This window comes from Sminthopsis crassicaudata, chromosome 6 (genome assembly GCF_048593235.1).
Source record: "Sminthopsis crassicaudata isolate SCR6 chromosome 6, ASM4859323v1, whole genome shotgun sequence".
Lineage (NCBI taxonomy): Eukaryota > Metazoa > Chordata > Mammalia > Dasyuromorphia > Dasyuridae > Sminthopsis > Sminthopsis crassicaudata.
The window spans coordinates 1,664,391-1,686,389 of NC_133622.1; the positions used below are offsets into that span (position 1 = coordinate 1,664,391).

The window sequence follows — 21,999 nt, forward strand, 5'->3', positions numbered from 1 at the left end:
TTGCAATCTGATTGCCTTTTGGCTCACTTATCAGGTAATCCCTTTCTGCCATGTGATTGCTTTTCTGCTGGTTGATCAAATCAGAGTCCTGACCTTCTAAAGGCTCTTTGGGTGTAACATCAGCTGCCATCATGCCCCAAGTCTTTTTTGCCTGGGGCCCTGGACCTGGGCTCCTCATCCCATTTCCCTGAATTATTCTACACTCTGATGCCCAATGGAGTCCTCTGTTGCATTTTGGACATGGGGTTTTAGGTCTTCTTTCACCCTGTCTTCTCACTGTATCTCCATACCTACACTGAGCTCTTAGATGTCCAATTTTTCCACATTGAAAACATCGCCGAGTTTCTCTAGAAGTCCCTTGCCAGGAGGGACCCTGCCTTTCCACATTCATCATTGTCCGGGTGTAAAAAGCATTTGTTCCCACTGTAGCACAACGTCTTATGATCTCCTCTAAAGGAGCATCTTTGTCTAATCCCCATATAATTCTTTTGCAAATCTCATTGGCATTTTCCTTAGCCAGATGTCTGGTCATTATTTCTGTAGCTGAATTTTCTCCAATAGTTCTTTTGACAGCAGTTTGCAAACGTCCCACAAAATCTGCAAAAGGTTCATTGGGACCTTGCTGTATTTTAGTGAAAGCCTCTCCACGATCTTTCTGTCCAGGAAGGACACCCCAAGCTTTTATTGCAGCCTTAGCAATTTGTTCATATATTGTCATGGTATAATGAATCTGTTCCGAATTCTCTCCATATCGACCTTCACCAGCCAAGTGCTCAAAAGTGAATTGTGTGTTAACTCCTATTTGCAAATTGCATCTGACTTGAATTTTACATAATTCATGAAATTCCGCAAGCCATAATAAATTTTCTCCAGGTTCCAGGCATATCCTTGCTATGGATTTCCAATCATTCGGGGTTAGGACTTCATAAGACAAACCATCTAGTAACATTTTGACATAAGCTGATGTAGCCCCATAAAGGGTACAACCTTTTTTCAAATCCTTAATTTTATTCAAATCTAAAGGTGAATATCTTCTCCTTTTTTTACCTACAGAGTCAATATTTTCAATCACAGGATATGCATGTATAAAATCACTTATATCCTGTCCTTCTCTCTTAGCTTTAACCAATGCTTTTTCTAATCTTGTCATAGGCTTAGGCTGCTTCACAGGCAATTCTGTTTGTGTTTCTGCCTCTTCCTCTCCTCCTTCTTGCTCCACCCATGAAGGGTTAATTGAGGGAGGAGATGGGAGGTGCTCCTGTTGCTGTTGCTCAGAATTGTACTTAACTTCATTGTTATCTGATTCATCCTTTTCACCTAGTTTAGTTGACACTTCCCCATTTTGCTCCTTCATCTCTTCCTTTAGAATAACATTTTTTAAAGCCATTTGGATTAAATTGTAGGTATGAATTGTATCTTTGGAAACTGAGTTTGGTCTGGAACCAAAGGGCAAAATGTCACAAAGGCAATTGTAGTGTTCACCTAATTGCTCTCCTACTAATTTCCACTCATCTGGATCCAATTCTTTTTCCAGAGAAAAAGAAGGACATATAACCTTCACAGTTCTTAAAAGTTCAGTAATCTCCTCTAAAATTATAATCAAGCCTTGGCTTTTCATAACCTTGATGATGCTCTCCAAACATTTTCCTTGAACAGAAGGTGTTTGCCCCATTTCACTATAAGAGATTCCTGGTTTAGCCCTTAACAAGTTAAGTTCCTTATTTATCTATTAGCACACTCACTTAATCTTTAACGAAGTTTCCTTGTTACTCACGGTTCTGGGTCAGAGAGACTGAGATCTGGATGGGAGGCTTTTCCACTGGAATCAGGACCGTGTCTGTCCCTGTTCGGGCGCCAAATTGCGAAGATCTGGTCTAGCTCCTCTTGTCAAGATAAGCAAAAGTCCTTGCCCCACGTGTGGACGCCAAATGTAGCGAGCTGTCGTCTCCAGAAGCTACTGGATCGCTCTCTGGGAAGAGATCTGCTGTGTCCACTCAAATCTCTCAGACAGATTCTTCTTCCTGTAGCGAACCGTTGTCTCCAGGTAGTTGCTGTTAACTCTTGTCCAGAGAAGTGACTTCCCTTCCTGCAGAGAGCTGACTTCCCTTCCTGCAGAGAGCTGCGTCAAGCAAGATGTAATGCAGAGTCCTCTTCTTGAATCCTGGCTCTGAATCTCCTCCAGCTCTTATCCTTCTCCAGGCCGATCTGCTCTCTGGGCCCAGTGCTGTCTCTTTTATCCTCCCAGAGAATGGGCGTGGGATAATGCAAGGGCTTCTGGGAAGAACCACCCCAGCCAATGAGCTTGCCCCCTCTATCAAGTCAACCTGAGTTCTCACCTTGTAATTGTCCAGAAAACCTGAATTCTCACCTTGTCACTGTCCAGACAACCTGAGTTCTCACTTAGTAATCCTAACACAAGTTAATGGCAGAATTTAAAACAGAAGCTAGTCTTTCTGATTAAACAGTCAAGTTCATCATTTTGTGTAATATTCTTCTCTAAAATATAATGATCTCTGGGAGCAGGTTTCTCAAGGGGTTTCTAGAGGCAGCCTCTAGAGCCTGTGTAAATACCCCAAACGCAAAGTCCAGATCCTTTATTGTTTCCATCAAAATCTTATCTCCTTCATTTGAGCCTCCGGTCAGCACAAAGGTGGAAAATGGTATGACTCTGTCTCTGCCTCCGAGAGTGGGTTTGTGGGTCTGGCCTTGAGAGCTTCTTGCTGTAAGTATACTGAGGATGCACCAATAATTATCTCACTAGGAAATCATTATTTATTGTAGGATTAAATGAATGCTAAACTAGATTTAACCATTGTCTCCTCAATTCCACTGAGTACCTTGTTTCAAGTTCTGGCCCAAAACATCTCCTTGTAGGGTCAGATCAATCATACTAATGCTAAATTAGATAACTATTGTCTCTCTCAATTCCAGTGTCTTAGGACTTGTAAGAATCCTGACAATTGTGCAATGTAGGACTATCATTTCCTAGCACAGGAAATGTTCTTACAATTGTCATCTGAGATTAATTAGTGAGGACATGAGAATGCAAGAGTAGACTTACTTTTAGGGAATGAAAACTGTGCAAGGCTTCTGAAAGAATCTTAACAAATACAACAGAACAACATCTAGATACTCTCAGATTTTTAAAAATCCTACAAATTTGCTTTTTTTCAACGACTGGACAAAGGTTGGACATGAAAAGTTGAAAATAGTTTATATGGTGGAGCAGGGAATGGTGAATGAAGCAGGGTTTGGGAAGTCAGGAAACCTGGGTTCTTCTGCAATCTCTGTTGGGGCTGCTATGTGTCCTAGATAAATCATTATCCTTTAGTTATTATGTGTAAACATAAATATATATGTAAACACATATGTGCCTAAACATGCATGTTTGTTTGTTTACTATGTTCATTGTGTTTATAACTTCCCTCTGTAGCATTTATTTTATATATGTATGTTTATACATACATGCATATTATTGCTTTGTAAACCTTTATTCTCTACATAAGTACTATCCTTATTCATTAATTTCCATGAACCTCAATTAACATGGGCTTGGTAGAGTTTCATTCTTTTATTCAAAAGTTAATTGGAAAGTACCTATTAGATGAAGAACATTGACTACTGAGTTGGGATTTTAGAGACAGGAATTCAACCATCTTGCCCCTAAACATGAACTGCATACCTGTGGTAAGGTAATTGCAGAGGGACTTTAAAAAATCAATTTAATCACTCAAAAGACATTTTAATTGCATTTTATGAATCTGTGCATTATTTTGAGAGCTGGAGAAACTGACAAAAATGGCAAAGTTCCTACTCTAAAGAAACTTCTATTCCAGCTTCTATTTGGGGGTGACAGGAAAATGGAAAGCAAAATTGCCCATAAGTCTATACTCTCTATATATTTAATCAACTGATTACAAAAAATACAAAATCTCTTGTCCCCAGGGTGGTAGACCCTGAACAAGATGGACTAAAATGCCCTTCAACTCTGAGGAATTTTGAAAAATCATTTGAAAATAATAGAAATATTTATATTAGCTTTTATTTTCTTAGCTTTTGAAATAATCTAATCATATCAGAAATTTTTGAAGTTCAAATTTTTAAATAGTCTTCCAATGATCTTGTTTGCAATGAAAAAGTATCAAAAACATCATACCTGGAAATATATTCACTTTCCTTTGTATTTGCAAGACAAAAATATAAAAGTGAGTTATGATTTGGTTATCCAGGAGCAAGTCTTACATGATGGTACAATGGCTCATTTATAATTCACAGATTGCCTCAGAATATGCAAAAGGAGGGATCATTTTAAATTGGGAAATATACCTTGTGACCTATTCATGGGGATTGAAAATGACTTGCAAAAAAGAAAGGCAGAACCTAAGAATAGCTCATCTCCTAATAAATTTTCTAAAATAGAGAATTTAGATGAAGGACAGAAATGTGTTTACTTTTCTAAGCAAAGAGGCCAAAATTAATGTTAAGCTCCATTAAAATAATTCTCTGATGTCTTAGGAAGACTGGGTCAATTATATCAGGAAGCAGAAGAGAAACTCTTCTGAGTCATCTCTAAGTTGAACATCCCCAGTTCCTTCATATGACACGAATTCACCATATTGATTCCCCTTGCCTAGATATGCTTCAGTTTTTCAATGACATCCCAATATGTGGTGCTTAAAATAGCGCATATGCTCTAGATCTGGTCTCTGACTCAGGCACACAGTACACAGCAGGACTATGATCTTATTCTGGGATGCTTTGCTCCTCAAAACAGCCCAACTGCCACATCACACCTTCAGCTCGTGCTCAAAGTCCTCTAAATTTGCCATATTATTCTTTGAGTGAAGTGCATCTTTGATTCCTATGAGTTCTTGCTTTTCTCATCGAAGACATTGTGTCAGTGTGGGTGAGAACTGAATATGATGTCAGGGTGCTTCTGGGTTCAAATTCTGCCCGCTGAAAGTTCCTAGCTCTGTGACCTTGGGCAACTTACTTAACCTGAATTATAAAATGAGGGTATTGGATTGGAAGACTTTCAGAGTCCCTTCTAGTACCAAATCTAAGATGCCATGATTGGGACTTTTTTTTTTTTTTCAGAATGATCGATTAACCATGCCTCTTCTAGCTTACGTTTGTGGAGTCAAATTGCAGGTTCCAATTATAAGACTTTACATTTGTCCTATTGATTTTCATATTTTAAAAAGTCCAGCTAGGTCTTTTTGAAATGCAAAATCCTTTCCTATTCTTTCCCCAAATAATATTTTGCAATTAGATTAAAAAAAAACACATTAAATGGATTTTGGCTACAAAAGGTTTTATTTAATTTAGTTAACATTTATAAAATAAAAAAGTGAAATAGAATTGAGAGAGCACAAGATCTCAAATTGGGTGTGGATTTGAATTCTGGTCATTACTTAGTAGCTAATGAACTGGAGTAACTCATTTTAATATTATTAAGCTTTAAAATGAGGTGGCTGAATTAGATCATTTCTAAGATTGCTTCTAATTTTAAAACTATGATCCAAGGTATGCACTGTTTTTTTGTTTGTTTGTTTGTTTTGGTTTTTGGGGGTTTTTTTGTTTTTTGTTTTTTTATTTTCTTGAGGCTGGGGTTAAGTGACTTGCCCAGGGTCATACAGCTAGTGTTAAGTGTCTGAGACCAGATTTGAACTCAGGTCCTCCTGAATTCAAGGCTGCAAGGTATGCACTTTGTAGAAAATACTCTGATACTGGAGACAAAACAAAATGAAATAATATAGAGGTGCTCTGAAACTTACATGAATAGGATTGATAAGAACTATATACAAATTACTATTACATGAAGAGAGGAAGTGAGAAATACAACTGTAACATCCAGTTAAAGTACTCTAAAATTTTAGAAGAGATTCTCTTTGCTGACGGGTCATAAGTTTCCATGAGTGAAGGAGAACTTGAAGGGACACTTTTTCAATAGACAGAAGGGAGAACAGGGAAAAGTCAATTCCTTGTTTGGGAGATATTATGAGCAAAAGCTAGGACATGATGGCTGGACTCTATGTAGAGATAACTAACTCTAGGTTGGCTGCAATAGTATGAGATTAAAAAAATCATGTGAGGTAAGATTGGAGCCAGAATTCAAGGATAAGGAATTAATATTTAGGCAATGGGTAGCCACTCAAATTCTGCCAATCTTTTTAAGTAGAGGTACCTCTACTACTCTAAATAATGCAATTATTTAGAGAAGAGTAAAAAAGGTAGGAAACTGAAGGACCAATTAGGAGAATATTTCAGTAAGTAAAAACTGATGAGATCCCTAATCAGAGTAATGATCTATGAGAGAACAGAAGGGAGAAGATGTTAGAGAAATTTGGTGATAGAATCAATAACAATGATGGAGTCAAGTAGGTGTAAAAATGTAGAAGACCACATCAATACTTTTATTTTCAAAATACATGCAAAGATAGTTTTCAACATTCACCTTTGCAAAAACCTTGTGTTCCAAAGTTTTCTCCCTCTTCTTCCCACCCCTCTCCCCTAGATAGCAAGTAACCCAATATATGTTAAACATGTACAATCCTTCTAAATGTATTTCCACATTGATCATTATACACAGATCAAAAAGAAAAAAAGCGAACAAACAACAATGAAAAAGTTGAAAATACTGTGTTTTGATCCATAACTGGTTCTATAGTCTTTTCTCTAGATGCAGATGGCTGTCTCCATCATAAATATTGATCTTTACATAGTCTTGTTGTTGCTGTGCATAATGATCTCTTAATCCCATCATTTCAATTAGCATCAGTTCATCTAAATCTTTTCAGGCCTTTCTAAAATCATCTTGCTGATCATTCCTTATAGAACAATAATATTTCATAACATTCATATACCATAACTTATTCAATCATTCCCCAACAGAAGAGTCATTCAGTTTGTAGTTCCTTGCCACTACAAAAAGGGCTGTTACAAACATTTTTGTACATATGGGTCCTTTCCCTTTTTTCTCAACTCCAGTAGAGACACTATTGCATCAAAGGGTATGCACAATTTGATAGTCCTTTTGGTCAAAGTTCCAAATTATTCTCTGGAATGATTGGATCAGTTCACAACTCCTCCTCTAATGTATTAGTGTCTCAGTTTTCCCTCATCCCTTCTAACAGTTATCATTATCTTTTCCTGTCATCTTAGCCAATTTGAGAAGTGTGTAATGGAACTTCAGAGCTGTCTTAATTTGCATTTCTCTAATTACTAGTGATTTAGAGCATTTTTTCATATGACTGGGATTGGCTATAATTTCTTCCTCTCAAAATTGTCTGTTCATACATTTTGACCAATTATGAATTGGGGATTGGCTTGTATTCTTATAAATTTGAGTCAATTCTTTTTATATTTTAGAAATGAGACCTTTATCAGAATCTTTGGATGTAAAAATATTTTCCCAATTTTCTGCTTCCTCTCTAATCTTGGCTGCATTGATTTTGATTGTACAGATGTAATTTAATATAATCAAAATTATCCATTTCACATTTCATAATGTTTGCTAATTCTTCTTCGGCCATAAATTGTTTCCTTCTCCACAGATTTGAGAATTAGATTATCCCTTGTTCTCCTACTTCTAATATTATCCTTTATGTCTAGATTATGAATCCATTTCAACTTTATCTTGGTATAGGGTATTAGGTGTTGGTCAATGCCTAGTTTTTGCCATACTATTTTCCAATTTTTTTCAAATAGTGAATTCTTATCCCAGAAGCTGGAGTGTTTGGGTTTATTAAAAACTAGATTACTATAGTCATTGACTATTGTATATAGTGAATGTAATCTGTTCTACTGCTCCACTACTCTATTTCTTAGTACCAGATGATTTTGATGACGGCTGCTTTATAATATAATATAATATAATATAATATAATATAATATAATATAATATAATATAATATAATATAATATAATATAATATAATATAATATAATCAGTGTTTATAAAAGGAAAAAGAGAAATAGCGAATTAAGAGAGTTTTAGGTCTGATACAATTAGGTACCCTTCATTTGCATTTTTTTTCATTAATTCCCTTGAAATTCTTAATCTTTTAATTTTCCAGATGAACTTGGATATTATTTTTTCTACCTCTATAAATTTGATTGTTATGGCATTGAACAAGTAGATTAATTCAGGTAGAAATGTCATTTTTTGTTCTTTTAGTTCAGTCTAATTATAAGCACTTGATACTCATTTAAAGGAAAACTCCATTTATTCCTATGCTCTCTAGAGTTTTTAATATGAATGAATGTTGGAGTTTTTCAAATATTTTTCTGCATCTATTCAGATAATCATATGATTTTTGTTGGTTATTGATATGACCAATTATGGTAATAGTTTTCCTAATATTGAATCAACCCTGAATTCCTGGTATAAATTTGACTTGGTCATAGTGTTTTATCATGGTGCTATGTTGTTGTAATCTCTTTGCTAATATTTTATTTAAGAATTTTGCACCAATATCCATTACAGTAATTGTTCTGTAATTTTCTTTCTCTGCTTTTACCTTACCTGGTTTAGGTATCAGCACCATCTGTGTCACAAAAATAATTTTGTAGGATCCCTTTCCCCTCTATTTTCCAAATAGTTTGTATAGTATTAAAATTAATTGCTTGTTAAATGTTTGGTAGAATTCACTTGTAAATCTATGTGGCCCTGAACCTCATTTATAGCTTCTTCTATTTCTTTTTTTCTAAAATGGGATTATTTAATTTATTCCCTCCTTTGTTAATCTGGAAAATCTATATTTTTGTATAAGTATTCATCTAATTCACTTAGATTATCAGATTTATTGGCATACAGTTGGGCAAACTAGGTACTAATTTTTGCTTTAATTTCCTCTTAATTGGTGGTAAGTTCAGCCTTATTTTTGATACTGGCAACTTGATTTTCTTCTTTCCTTTTTTCTAATGAAATTAGCTAAATTTTTATCTATTTTATTGTGTTTTTTTTTTTCATAAAAGCAACTCTTAGTTTTGTTTATTTTGTTCAATACTTTTCTTTCAATTTTATTAATCTTTCCTTTTATTTTCAGAATTTCAAACTTGGTAGTTAATGGGGAGCAGGGCTAATTTGTTCTTTTTCTATCTTTTTTAGTTGCATGCCCAATTCATTGATCTTCTCTTTCTCTATTTTATGCTAGTAAGCATCTAGAGATATAAAATTTCCCCTAAGAACTGCTTTGGGTGCATCCCATAAATTTTAATATGTTATCTCATTATTATTATTTTCTTAGATGGTATTACTATTTTTTTCTATGATTTGTTGTTTCACCCACTCGTTCTTTTAGATGAGATTTGGTTTCTAATTCATTTTTAATTTATTTTCCCCAGCCCTTTATTACATGTAATTTTACTTTATCTTGATCTGAAAAGGATGCACTTACCATTTCTGCCTTTCTTAATTTGATTTTGAGATTTTTATTCCTTAATACATGGTCAATTTTTGTGTAAGCTCCATGTACCACCAAGAAATAAGTATATTCCTTTCTGTCCCCATTCAATTTTCTCCAAATGTTTATTATGCCTAACTTAGAAAATTCTATTTACCTCCTTAAATTCTTTTGTGTTTATTTTGTAGTTCTCTTTATCTAGTTTTGATAGTCAAGTTGAAATCCCTTACTAGTATAGTATAGTTTTGCTGTCTTCTTTCTTTTTGCAACTCTCTGAACTTCTTCTCTTTGAAAATGGATGTTGGTGCATATATATTTAATATTGATATTACTTCATTGTTTATGGTACTCTTTAACAAGATCTAGTTTCCTTTCTTATCGCTTTTAATTAATCTATTTTTGCTTTTGCTTTATCTGACATCAGGATTTGTTATGGGCCAGAACTCTGAACTTGAAACAAAGGATTCTTACAAGGTGCTAAGTCAGTGACATTGACAAAGGCAATAGCTATCTAATTTGCCATGGTTCAGCATGATTGATTTCATTCTATAAGGAGATATTATGGGGGCCAGAACTTGAAACACTGTACTAAGTGGAATTGAGGAGACAATGGTTAAATCTAGTTTAGCTTTGATTTAATCCTACAAGAAATAATGGTTTCCTAGTGATATAATGATTGGTGTATACTTAGTATGGAGCTTATAATCGAGAAGCTCCCAGGGCCAAAAAAAAAAAAAAAAGGACAAGCACATAGAAGCTTTTGGAAGCTGAGACAGATTCATCCTATCTCATACCACCTTGGTGGCAGGCTGTCCTCCTTCACTTCTCCGTTGAAACCAAGATTCTGGAATGCCTCCAGAAAACTAGCCCAGCCCCAAGTGAAGGAGACAAAACTTTGAAAGAGACAATAAAAGATTTGGACTTTAACTCCTGACTGTACTTGTGGTGATTACTGAACTGAAACAAAGGCTACTCCCAGAGACCCCAAGGAAACCTCAACAGAGAATGTTCCACTACCCCTGTTTTTTCTTTTTTTACTTCAGTTGAAGCATAATAGATTTTGCTCTAGGCTTTTACCTTTACTCTTTTTGTATCACTGTACTTCAAATGTGTTTCTTGTAAGCAACATATTGTAGGAGTTTAGCTGTTACTCCAGTCTACTGTATACTTCCATTTTATGGGAGAGGTCATCCCATTCACATTTACAGTTAAAATTACTAACTCTGAATTTCCTGTCATCCCATTTTCCCCAAGTTATACTTTTTCTCTCTCCTTTCCCTCTTTTCTTCCTCACCAGTATTTTTCTTCTGATCCTCACCTCCCTCAATTTGCCGACCTGTTTTTCAGCCCCTCTCCTACTTTCCTAGAGATGAGTTTCTATATCATACTAAATATGTATGATATTCCCTCTTTGAACTAAATCTGATGAGATTAATGTTCAAATAATGCTCATATTTCTATCCTCTGAGATTTTATGATCCTGATTGTGAGAGATGATCATTGATGGGACAATTACTTGTGGGACCATATAAGATCAAAGGCATAGATAAGATTACCCATGGCAAAGAGGAAGTCTATTTTTTCCTCTGAGACTCAAAGAAAGGAAGAAATGATGAATAAGGTCACAAGAAAATTTAAGAGAACAAAAGAGAGAACTTGAAATAGTTCACGTCAGATAACCTCAATTTTCCCAGTAAAGTAGGAGGCAAATTCATTTTATGGAAATGAAGCAGCAAGTGATAAAATAAGCTTCTGGAGAAGAGAAAGTATGGAAAAACAACTGCAATACTTCAGGGAAGATGGTAATAATGAATTAGGACTTAATGAAAATTATTTCCAATAATCATGGTTTCTTTGAGGTTACATATTGAAATTTTGAAATGGAGGCAGTAATCATAATTTCATTTGGCTAATCAAGAATAGGGTGGCGGTAAATGGGAAATATTTTGATTTTAGCCAGAAGTTGTAATAGCAGTAGTAATAATTTTCTGCCTATGGTTCTTTATTATTCAATATTATTTCTGAATGATATTTTGCAGCAACAATTAAAAGTCAAAAAGCAACGTGCCAAGAACAAAAAGAAGATAGACATTTTAAAGAAATGTGTGGAAGACAAAATTCATATCTTTGCAGAACAGGCCAGTGAAGACCTCCTTGAGAAGGTAAGTTAAATTCTCCTCCAGATTCCTCTTCTCCTATGAAAGGTGGCCAATATAAAGTGGTTTAAAAATCAAAACACTTATTTATCTTCCTTACTTCTATTATTTTTAGTTTTACATAGATTTTGCATTTCTCTATATACACATTTTTAAAATATGAAGTAAGTTATGCTAAAGTGGGAAAACCAATGGATTAGAAACATTTAAACTTGGATTGTAAGGTCACATGCACAAGTTTTGTGACTTTGGGAAAATCATTTTCCTCATGGTAATAAGAATATTAACTACTTATATTTATAGAATGATAAATACTTTTCTTATTAGACAGAAAAGAAAACTTAGGAGAAAAGAAGTAAAATGATTACCCTAAGTTTGTGGGGCTAGTACACAATGTCAAGATTGTAACTCAGATATTCTGATTTCAATTATGCTTTATCCCCATGACCCCAGCTCCTAGATGGTCTTTAATGATATTTTGCTAGTGATAGAGAAAGGATTGTAAAGCATAAAATGTCTATGCCAAATATTCTGCTCCTTAGAGGTGATAAAGCAAACATGATTCTTTCCCTCTTCCTTTTTCTTTTGCACTTTCTTCCTTTTCCCTGCCTCCTGGTCTCTACTACAGATACAGATACAGTTACTATCTAGAAAAAAGTCCTGGCAGCTGGAGTTTGAGTTAGGAAATGCTGATTTTGTGCTAACCTTTAACAACTGATCCTGTGAATTGCCTCCAAGTGACACTCAAGAGCTACCTCAATGTGAGGCTTTATCTACCCTTCTAGTCTCATTTTGGAGTAGTTTTTCCACTCTTGGGCAATGAAGTAGATAGAGATCCCCCCCTTTATATAGGTGAGGAAAACTAAAAATAGAGAGATAAGAGATTCCTTGATAAGAATATATTGAATAGCAGACCAAAAGCAGCCTTTAAAATCGAGTGCTGATCCTGGGCTGGGAAGATTTCATCTTCCTGAACTGAAATCTGGTGTCAGACATTTACTAGTTTTTTGAGCCTGAATAAGTCACTTGAGACTGGGTAAATCACTTTGCCCTATTTGCCTCAGCTTCCTCATCTGTAAAATGAACTGGAGAAAGAAATAGCAAACAACTCTAGTATCTTTACCAAGAAAACCTCAAATATGGTCATGAAGAGTCAGGTATGACTGAAAGACTACAACCCTTTTGGACCTTAATCCCACTCAGAATAATCTTTGACTATTTGAGTGTGGCAAAACCATTTTCTGTGTTCGTTGAATTGTTATTTATTTTATTAAATATTACCAAATTACATTTTAAGCTGATTTTATGCCTCTGGCTAATCCATTCATTTTACAGATGAGAAAATTGAGATCACTACAGAAGTTACTTCATAGCTGCTTAAGTGTCAGAACTAGGACTCAAACTAAAATCTTCTGAGCTTTTTTCTGTGCCCTTTATATTTGTTTTTCCTACCTAAAAAGAACTTTAAATTGATTAGCTTTACCTTAGCAAAATGAATCATATTCAAAATACCATTTTTAAAAATTGTTTCTTTTATGGTGAGAAAGGTCTGGGAAGAAGTGGCCATTTCAGTTAGAGAATGGCAGAGGAAATGGAATGGAATATTATTCTGTAACAATAAATGATGATATAGGGAATTCAGAGACATTAACTAGAGACATTTAAGACTGCCTACTGTTTACCAGGCACTGGGCAGGATGCTAGGGTTGTCCTTGAAAAGAGTCCCTGTTCTCATGCAGCTGACTGAAAGTACAAAGTATGTTCATAAATAAGTAAATATTAGCTCCATGTAAAACAAGATCTGCAGTAATGGTTTGAAGACAGATGGCAAGGAATACTGAAACAGCAGAAACGGGGAGTCTGAAGGAAGCTAATGGAAGCAAGAGCTCCAGGGAAAGCATTCCATTTTTGACAGAAAGCTTTTCTAGAAGTGTGGAGGCAGGAGATGGATTTTAAGTGTAAGAAAGAGCAAATGGTCAGGTCAGCTGGAACACTGAGCTTGTGAAGTCAAGTAACCTCTTATCAATCCTGAGAATTATCCTGAACCAGATTGTGAAATGCCAAAGGATGAACAGAGAAGTTTTTATTTTATCCTAAGGTATTTGGGGGCCACTGAAGCTTATCTACCAGAACAGTGACAGACATGGTGAGAGCAGTACTCTAGAAATATCACTCTGACACTTCTGTGGAGGATAGATTAGAAAGGGGATAAATTGGATGCAGAAAGATGAATGAGGCGGTTATTGCAGTAGAAGGGGTAAGAAGTGACGAGTGCCTTGAATAGAGTAGATATGGTACCAGTAGTCAGAAGGAGATGCAGGGGAGACAGATTGATTTTTGTTTTGGACATCTAGGTAGAAGTGTCCAGAAGGTATTAGGTGATACTCATCTGAAAATCACACCGGATATGAAAGCTGAAACCATCAATTTAGGAGCTACCTGTATAGACAGGATAGTTTAATTTAGGGTTATTGATGATATGTGTGAATTGATGCAAAGTGAAATAAATAGAATCATAGAATAGAAACTGAAGAATTGTGAAATGATAAATGAAAGGATCAAGGAAAAAAACTGAGTAATATAAAAATCAATATTAATTTCAGATGAAAGTATAATACTATTGAAAATGATGATGCTAATTATACCTTCCATTTATATCATACTTTAATGTTTACAAAACATTTTAAAAATATTATGTTTTAACCTTACAAGCACCTGAAAGTTTCTATTATATTACATATTATATTCTATTGTGATATGTAGTCATGTTTTGTTACAAGATCACAATAGATGCTATTATTAACTCCATTTTGTAGATGAAGTAACTGAAGCAGAGAGAAGTTAAATGTCTTCCTCAGAGTCACACAGCTAGTTAGTATCCAGAGCTAGATTTTAACTCAGATCTTGCCCATTTTACATTCAGCCTCCAGTATTCTTCTCTCCTCTCAGCAGTAGGAGGGCAGATGCTATATATCTTGTTAGACGGGATCATTGTATTGGGTGATTTTAAAAAGATGAGTTCAAGTTTCATGGGAGGAGTGGGAAATGGCAGATAGAAGGGAGGACAGCATCACAAGAAATCACATACACATTGTGTGTGTGTGTGTGTGTGCGTGTATTTTAAATGATAACAAAAAAACCTTTTTTCAATGAAAAACGAATATGACCAACCGTGCATGTTTCCTCTCTTCTATGCATAATACAGGAGTCATGAAAGCAGCCAAGTAGAAAGTGGTATGCCGTGAAAGCTTGCTTGGCAGTGACCTTTATGACAGGCCATCTTTGAGGGAGCACCCTTTCACACTGATAAATGCCAGTGAAGAAGAACTTCCTAATTTAATAACTTTCATGTTCTTTTAAAATTGATCAGATTTTTTAGTGTCTGTGCATCGTTCACTTAGATTTTTAATTTTTAATACGGTTGTATAAAATTAAATCCCAAAGCTCTCTTACTGCATGCCAAAAAATCCAAGTCTTGGTCTCCAGCAGAGATTGGAGGGCCGTGATATTGTATAATGCAAGCAAAGAAAAAATGCTGGTCTCATCTATGCTGAAGTAGAATTGGAAGCTTTGTGCTTAAGGAGGAGCCAGGCGGGTAAAATAGGTGGTGGAATCTATTCAAAAAATATTCATAAGCCACCTACTGTGGCCAGGACCTTGAGATAGACAATGAGAAATAGAACAATCCCTGTTCCCAAGGACTCTGTAATTCAGAGGAAGAAAAGGCACAAATCAGAAGGACTTTGGCAAAGCAAAGAGAGGAAAATAGAAAAAAAAAAAAAAAACTAAAACAAAAAAGAGGCAAAGATAAAACGATGATGAGAAGTTGGAGAAAAGTGGACTGGCTTTCACCTAATAGGTTCGAACAGGAATGTGCAGTAAGTGCGCAAACTTTGTGGATGACTTGAAGGAAAAGACTTTAGTAGATGGGCACGGGAGGAACCGGTGAAAGTCCATTCTTGGCAACGAAGCAGTACAGATAACTGAAGCAGAGCAAAACCTTAATGATTCTTTTTAATCGAATAAGCAAAGGCTGGGGAATGAGAGAAGACATGATAAGATCTGGAGAAAAGGAATAATCCAATATGAAGATTATTCAAAGGAGATGAGCCAGAAAGATGAGAGGAAGCTGGATGTATATGTTCTTAAATGCCAGAATCAGGGGGTTCAATATTATTTGAAATACAATAGTAAGTCACTGAAGACATCCATGCTGAGGTACAGAGCATTGCATCCAGGCAGACTGCTGGGTCAGTGAGGAGAGAGGATTAGGGAGGCACAGTCTATACTGTGGAATAAAAATACTACAGTAATCATAAATTGGCTATCTATATCTAGCCTATATCACACTATACAGTGGAGTAATAGTACTATAGTAAAGGAAAATTAGCTATATATACATCTGGCCTATATTAGCCTATATGGTAGAGTAATAGTACTATAGTAATGGTAAATTGGTTACACACACACACACACACACACACACACACACACACACACACACACGGTCTATATTAGCCTATATGTGGAGTAATAGTACCATAGTAATGGTAAATTGATTATATACATCTGGCCTATACAGTGGAGTAACATAAATACCACTGGTTTGGAAGTAGCAGTCAGGAAGACTCAACTGCTAGCTTTGAAGATAGCGCTGACTTACATGGTCATTTTGCTTTGTGTCCCAACCTCTTTGCTTTTCACTGTAAAATGGGTATAATAAGATCAGTTCTATCCTCATCATCAGTTCAACCTACTTACCATTATATGCTATGTTCTTGGCGTTTTCTATCAGTCATTCATTTCCTGTTGAACTTTATTCTGAGAGTATTATCCCTCCTCTTCTTAGATGATGAAGTCTTTCTCTTCCATCAAGGTCTGGCTCACAAGGAACTTTCTGGATCCCTTATCCAGTTTTTTCCCAGAACACTCTGTCTGGATCTCTCCTTTGACCCTATTACCCTTCATCTACTATTATCTTTCTCTGGATATATGTTGTATCCTCTGACATAATGTTGTGCAGTCCTTAAAGGTAGGGAATGTGTGGGTGTACATTTTTATATCCCTGGAATTTATCATGCCCTGTATGTGGCGGGAACTTATTCAATTTAATAATCCAATAAGCATTTATTATGTTTTCTCACTTACCTATTATTTTGGGTGGCAGTTCAATATTTTCACAATTGGTTATAGCAGAAATCACTCATTTAACCATTCGGCCATCCATTATTCATTACCCACTTCTAGATTTCGTAATCTGTCATGTGTGGGGCTCATTAAAAATTGCTTCATCTAAAAGTTCAACTGCAAATAGCGAGATTTTCAGTTTTTTTGGCACCAATTTCCCTGTTGTAAAATTCATGCAGAGGTTATTGTTCCTGGCACTTTAGAAATTATTATATTTTACACATAAGAATCACATCCTGGCTTTTCAAGTAGGTAAAGAATACAAAAGACTAACATAAATTATTTTTTTCTAGTTCATAATTTTGACTTTTATATAGCTTTTAACACTTGAGGAGCCACTTCTCCCCTCTGTTCCCCTCCCAAATACTCTCTCCATTTTTACTTCTTTGGTCCATTGCTTGATTCCTTGACCAATATTTCTGCTGGATCATAATGCCTTTAGATAACTATATGCCCAAGAACTATATCTGAGATCTGTCTTCTCTTTTCTCTATACTCTCTTTTTTAGTAATCTCACCACCTCCCATTGACCTGATGATGATTTCTATGAAGATGACCCTAAAGTCTACAGATGTCGTTTTAATCTGTCTCTTAAAATCTATGGGGCTGGCACTACTTATGATAAAATCTAACTATTGAGGCAAGAACTTATTATTGGGGGAAAATGCTCCAGGAAAAACAAGAGTCTAGCAGAAAATAGAGTTAGAGCAACATTTCAAACCATATGCTGCAATAAGCTTCAGATTTATGTATAGCTGGGATATAAAACTGGCACATAACAAGTGAAGAGAAATAGGGAAGAAAGCATTTCTTATAACTGTGTTGGGAGGAAAATGATTTGGCCAAATTTTTTTAAGTGGACAATTTTCTTTATATAAAATTGAAATTTTCCTGTAAAAGCAAAATTGGTGCACTGATGATAGGGCTTTGAATTGGTCTAACCAATGTGGAGTTGAATATGAAACTATAACCTAAATGCTGTGCATATCCTTTGCTCCAAAAATGACTAAAGTAATGGAGGCAGGGATGCTGAGGGGATTAAAATGAACTAATGCTAAGTGAAGAATGCAAAACTACATATTGAAAATAACAACTTTAAAAAGCAAAGTAACTTAGGGATCCATTCTGTCTCCAGGAGGCTGATGAAGAGGCCACATTGTCCACTTCTTAATAGAAAGGGAATTTCTCATATGTGAAGAAAGAGACATATACTTTTGGATGTGGACAACAGGCATATTTTATTTGACTATACTTATTTTAAAATATTTCATTTGGAGGGAGAAAAGGAGAGGGATTAAGGATGGGAGGATGATGATAATACCAAGAAAAAAAAAAAGAAAATCAATGAGTTATTTTAAAATATATACAATAAATCAGATGGAAGTTCAGAAAGAACACAGAAAAGTTATGCTATGTTAATTTTTGAAATACTCAAAAAAAAAAAAAAAACCCAAGGTCTAAGAAAAAAAGTTGCATGAATTTATAGTTTCATATGCAGTTCTCCTTTTCTATTGTTTTTTCCCCATAGGAAAGTTTGTTGATTCATTAAATTCATATTATTTAATTGTAGAAAGCCAGAACTCTGGAGAAGTATACTTGAAACAATGTGCCTTAACCCAGAGGAATTGATGAGACAATGTTATCTAGTTTATATACACTTAGTACTTAGCATGGTGAGGTAATAATTCTCTAGTTCACACATATTAAGTATATAATAATGATGTAATTGTAATTGGGTATATAAGAACTGAGGACAGGAAGTCAGCAGTCTGTCAGTCTGACTTCTGACTTCATCTTTTTGGGCAGGGCTGCTGTTGAAGGCCTGCCTGTACTCTCAACTGCTCCCATTCAAGGAAAAACTGATACCCCAGGGTGGGTGGAACAGTGGCTCTAAACAAATGAAAAAAATCAGGATTTATTAGATAAAGTACAAGAGCAACTTGGCCAAGGACACTTATGACTTTCTCTAAATCCTAGGAATGCCCCAATATTTGTTGTAAAAAAGAAATCTGGAAAAGGGAGGATGTTGACCGATTTAAGAAAGGTAAATGAACAGATGGAAACTATGGGAACTCTTTAGCCTCGGTTTCTATCTCCTACTCAATTGCCTAGAGAATGGCCTCTTTGAGTTATCCACATTAAAGATTGTTTCTATTCTATCCCTCTAAATAAGGAGGATATGAAAAAAATTTGCCTTTTCAGTGCCCAGAATTAACTTAGCTGAGCCTTATAAAAGATATGAATGGGTAGTTTTATTACAAGGAATAACAAATAGCCCTACTGGGTGTCAAATGTATGTTGCTGCTGCTCTTACTCCAGTAAGAAAAGCATTTCTAAAAGTTATGTTGTTACATTACATGGATGATATCTTGGGGTATTCACCTGAGTAGCAAATGTTAGGAGTGTGTCTATAAAAGACCATGGAAACACTAAGGGACTACAAATTGTTACAGAAAAAAATTCAAAGACATGCTACTTTTCAATATTTAGAATATGAAGTATACCCTAAGGTGCTTACAGTACAAAAATTTCCTTTAAGAACAGAAAAGTTGAACGCCTTAAATGACTTTGAGAAACTGATAGGAGATATCCAATGGAGGGTCCAGTGTAAGGCTTGACTACCTATCAATTACAACTATTATATATTTTAAAGGGAGACACTACTTTAAACTTAATATATCAGCTTATAAAAGCAGCTCAAGAGGCTTTGAGAGAAGTTGAACTGGTTTTATCCAGTGTGGTTGAAAGAGTCATTTAGAAACCTTGGAAATATCAGTTTTTGCTACACAAGAAGCACCCACAGCAGTACTTCATCAGAGAGACAGTGTGATAGAGGGGGTGAACCTCCCAGCACAACCAGAACAAAGCCTTATTCTTTACCCAGTGCTTGTGGCTAGAATTTTATTAAAGGCTATTAATAGAGTAGTACAATTATCTGGGATAAGACCTGACAAGATATACACCTTTTATACTAATGCACAAATTAATGTGCGCTGTGAAACCATCCCAGAGTGGCAAATTTTATTGGCCATGGCTCCAAATTTTACACAAGGGTCTCCATTAAAGATAACTCAACTATTACATAATGGGCAATAAATTTTTGAAGAAAAGATTTCTACATTTCCTCTTAAAGGATTAATAATCTTTATAGATGGATCAAAATGCAAGATTTGTGCTTTATACTCTAGTAATGACTACACTAGTACCCTGGATACCTTAGAATCAGCCAGAGTCAGGATAAGCAAAAATCTTTATTTTTGGTCTTTTGGGGTCACCATCATGGGAATAGATATAGGAATCTCCACACTTCCTTTCTCTCTCTCCGCTGCCAAGGAATGAGCCCACTTGTCCTACTCCACCCTCTGATCTCTCTAATACTTCTCACTTCTCCGTCTACACCCACAGATCCAGCCAGCACAGAATAATTGGGCAGGTTGGTTGTCCAAGCATATGTTAATATTGTCCAATTGGTAATTACCTTTAAGTGTTAGGTTATCTAAGTGCATCTGCTTAGTTCCTTTACATACTCTCAAGATTTAAGTATAAGGAGAGTAGTCAGAACTCCTTTTCAGTGCACTCAGCAGAATGAATTGTATGCAATCATGCTACCTCTTACTTGTCATCCAGGAGATATAAATATAATATCTGATTTGACCTATTCAGTAGGTGTGGTACAAACAATTTCTACAGCCAAATAAAATTTGTAGCTTCCAATATATATCAGCTCTTTAAGGAACTTCAAGAACAAGTGAGAAAGCATCCAGATAAGATATATATCTCATATGTCCATGTTCCTAGTGGACTTCCAAGTCCTATTTTTGATGGTAATTCAAAGGCAGATAGCCTTCTAACCATGTTGGCCAGTACTCCTTTATTTCAGGAAGCCCAAGAATCTGATTCAAAATATCATCAGGCTGCCTAAGCTTTACATTTACAATTTGGGATAACAAAAGAGGAAGCTAGGAGCATAGTAAAAAGCTGTACAGTTTGCCTTCCTTTCCATGCTCCTACACTCTCTCCAGAGAAGAACCCTTGTAGTTTGAGATCTAATGAAATTTGGCAAGTGGATATGACCCATTATAAATCTTTTGATTGTCTGTCTTTTATCCATGTTGTGGTAGACACCTTTTCAGGATTCACTTTTGTAATACCAGCAGCAAAAGAGACAGCCCAAGTGGACACGGAATTCCTTATCCAAGCATTTGCAATTATAGGTGTGCCACAAGCAATAAAAACAGACAATGGACCTGCATATAGTTCTAAATATTTTGCACACTTTTGCGCACAGTATCAGATTTTACACACCATTGGCATACCTTTTAATCCTTAGGGACAGGTGATAGTAGAGAGGAGAAACAGAGACATTCAGACACTTCTCCAAACACAAAAGAAAAGGGGAGCCACAGGTAACCCCAAAGAACTTTTAAATTTAGCTCTTTATACAGTTAACTTTTTGTTTTTTTGACAAAGATCCACTGGTTCTGGCAGACAGGTTTTATAACCCGCCAGAAGAGTAGTGTCCAGTGTGAGCAGCTTCACAATCTTTAGATAATCGCCAGGTGATGTGGAGAGATCCAGAAAGTGGTGAAGGAAGGGACCAGATAGGTTAACTGCCTGGGGGAGAGGGTTTGCTTGTATCTCTACAGATGGAGACGGAATCAGATGGATGCCCATGAGCTGTTTTCGCCTTGTCCATCGGAAAGAGATGGTGAAGACCCTTGAAACATTGGGTGGTTCCATAGCTGACTGTGCCCACCACTGAAAGAGCATGGCAGTTATGGCAATTGACCCATGAACATCAAAAATTGGTGATGAGAGTGTTACAATTTAAGATGGAAAAAAATTATAGAGCACATCTGCAAGATTCTTTTTTTAATGATCAAAGGGTTCCTTTATAAGCATAAGACAGTGAAGTAACTGATATAGTAATTGACCCTATGGTTGTATTATTAAAATGTCATGCAAATTAATTGAATTAATCAACCCCAGCAAAAAACTAGAAAGATAATCTCTTGCAGTGACTGAAGAGTATTCAAAAAAAAAAGAAAAGCAGTGTCTCATATCTTCTTAGAAACATAGAAAAATAGAGAGTTTTAGAAATATAGAAAGGGAAAAGAGCTTAAAGGCAAGTAGTTCAACTTGGGGAAGCTAAGTGGTATAGTAGATAGAAACCAATTCTAAAGTCAGAAAGACTAATTTTCATGAATTCAAACCTAACCTCAGACATGTACTAACTTTCTGCTGCTGGGC

The 21,999-nt window shown here is 35.6% G+C and overlaps 1 protein-coding gene across 4 annotated transcripts in view; it reads left to right on the top strand.

The window, feature by feature from the left end:
- The window catches only part of EVC2 (EvC ciliary complex subunit 2), a 172,260-nt gene that overhangs the window by 115,879 nt on the left and 34,382 nt on the right, over positions 1 to 21,999 (top strand). For all 4 annotated transcript variants that reach the window (XM_074274140.1, XM_074274139.1, XM_074274141.1 and 1 more), the window contains one exon: positions 11,446 to 11,568. In XM_074274140.1, coding sequence (XP_074130241.1) covers positions 11,446 to 11,568 — 123 coding nt within the window. The remainder of the gene's footprint in view (positions 1 to 11,445; positions 11,569 to 21,999) is intronic.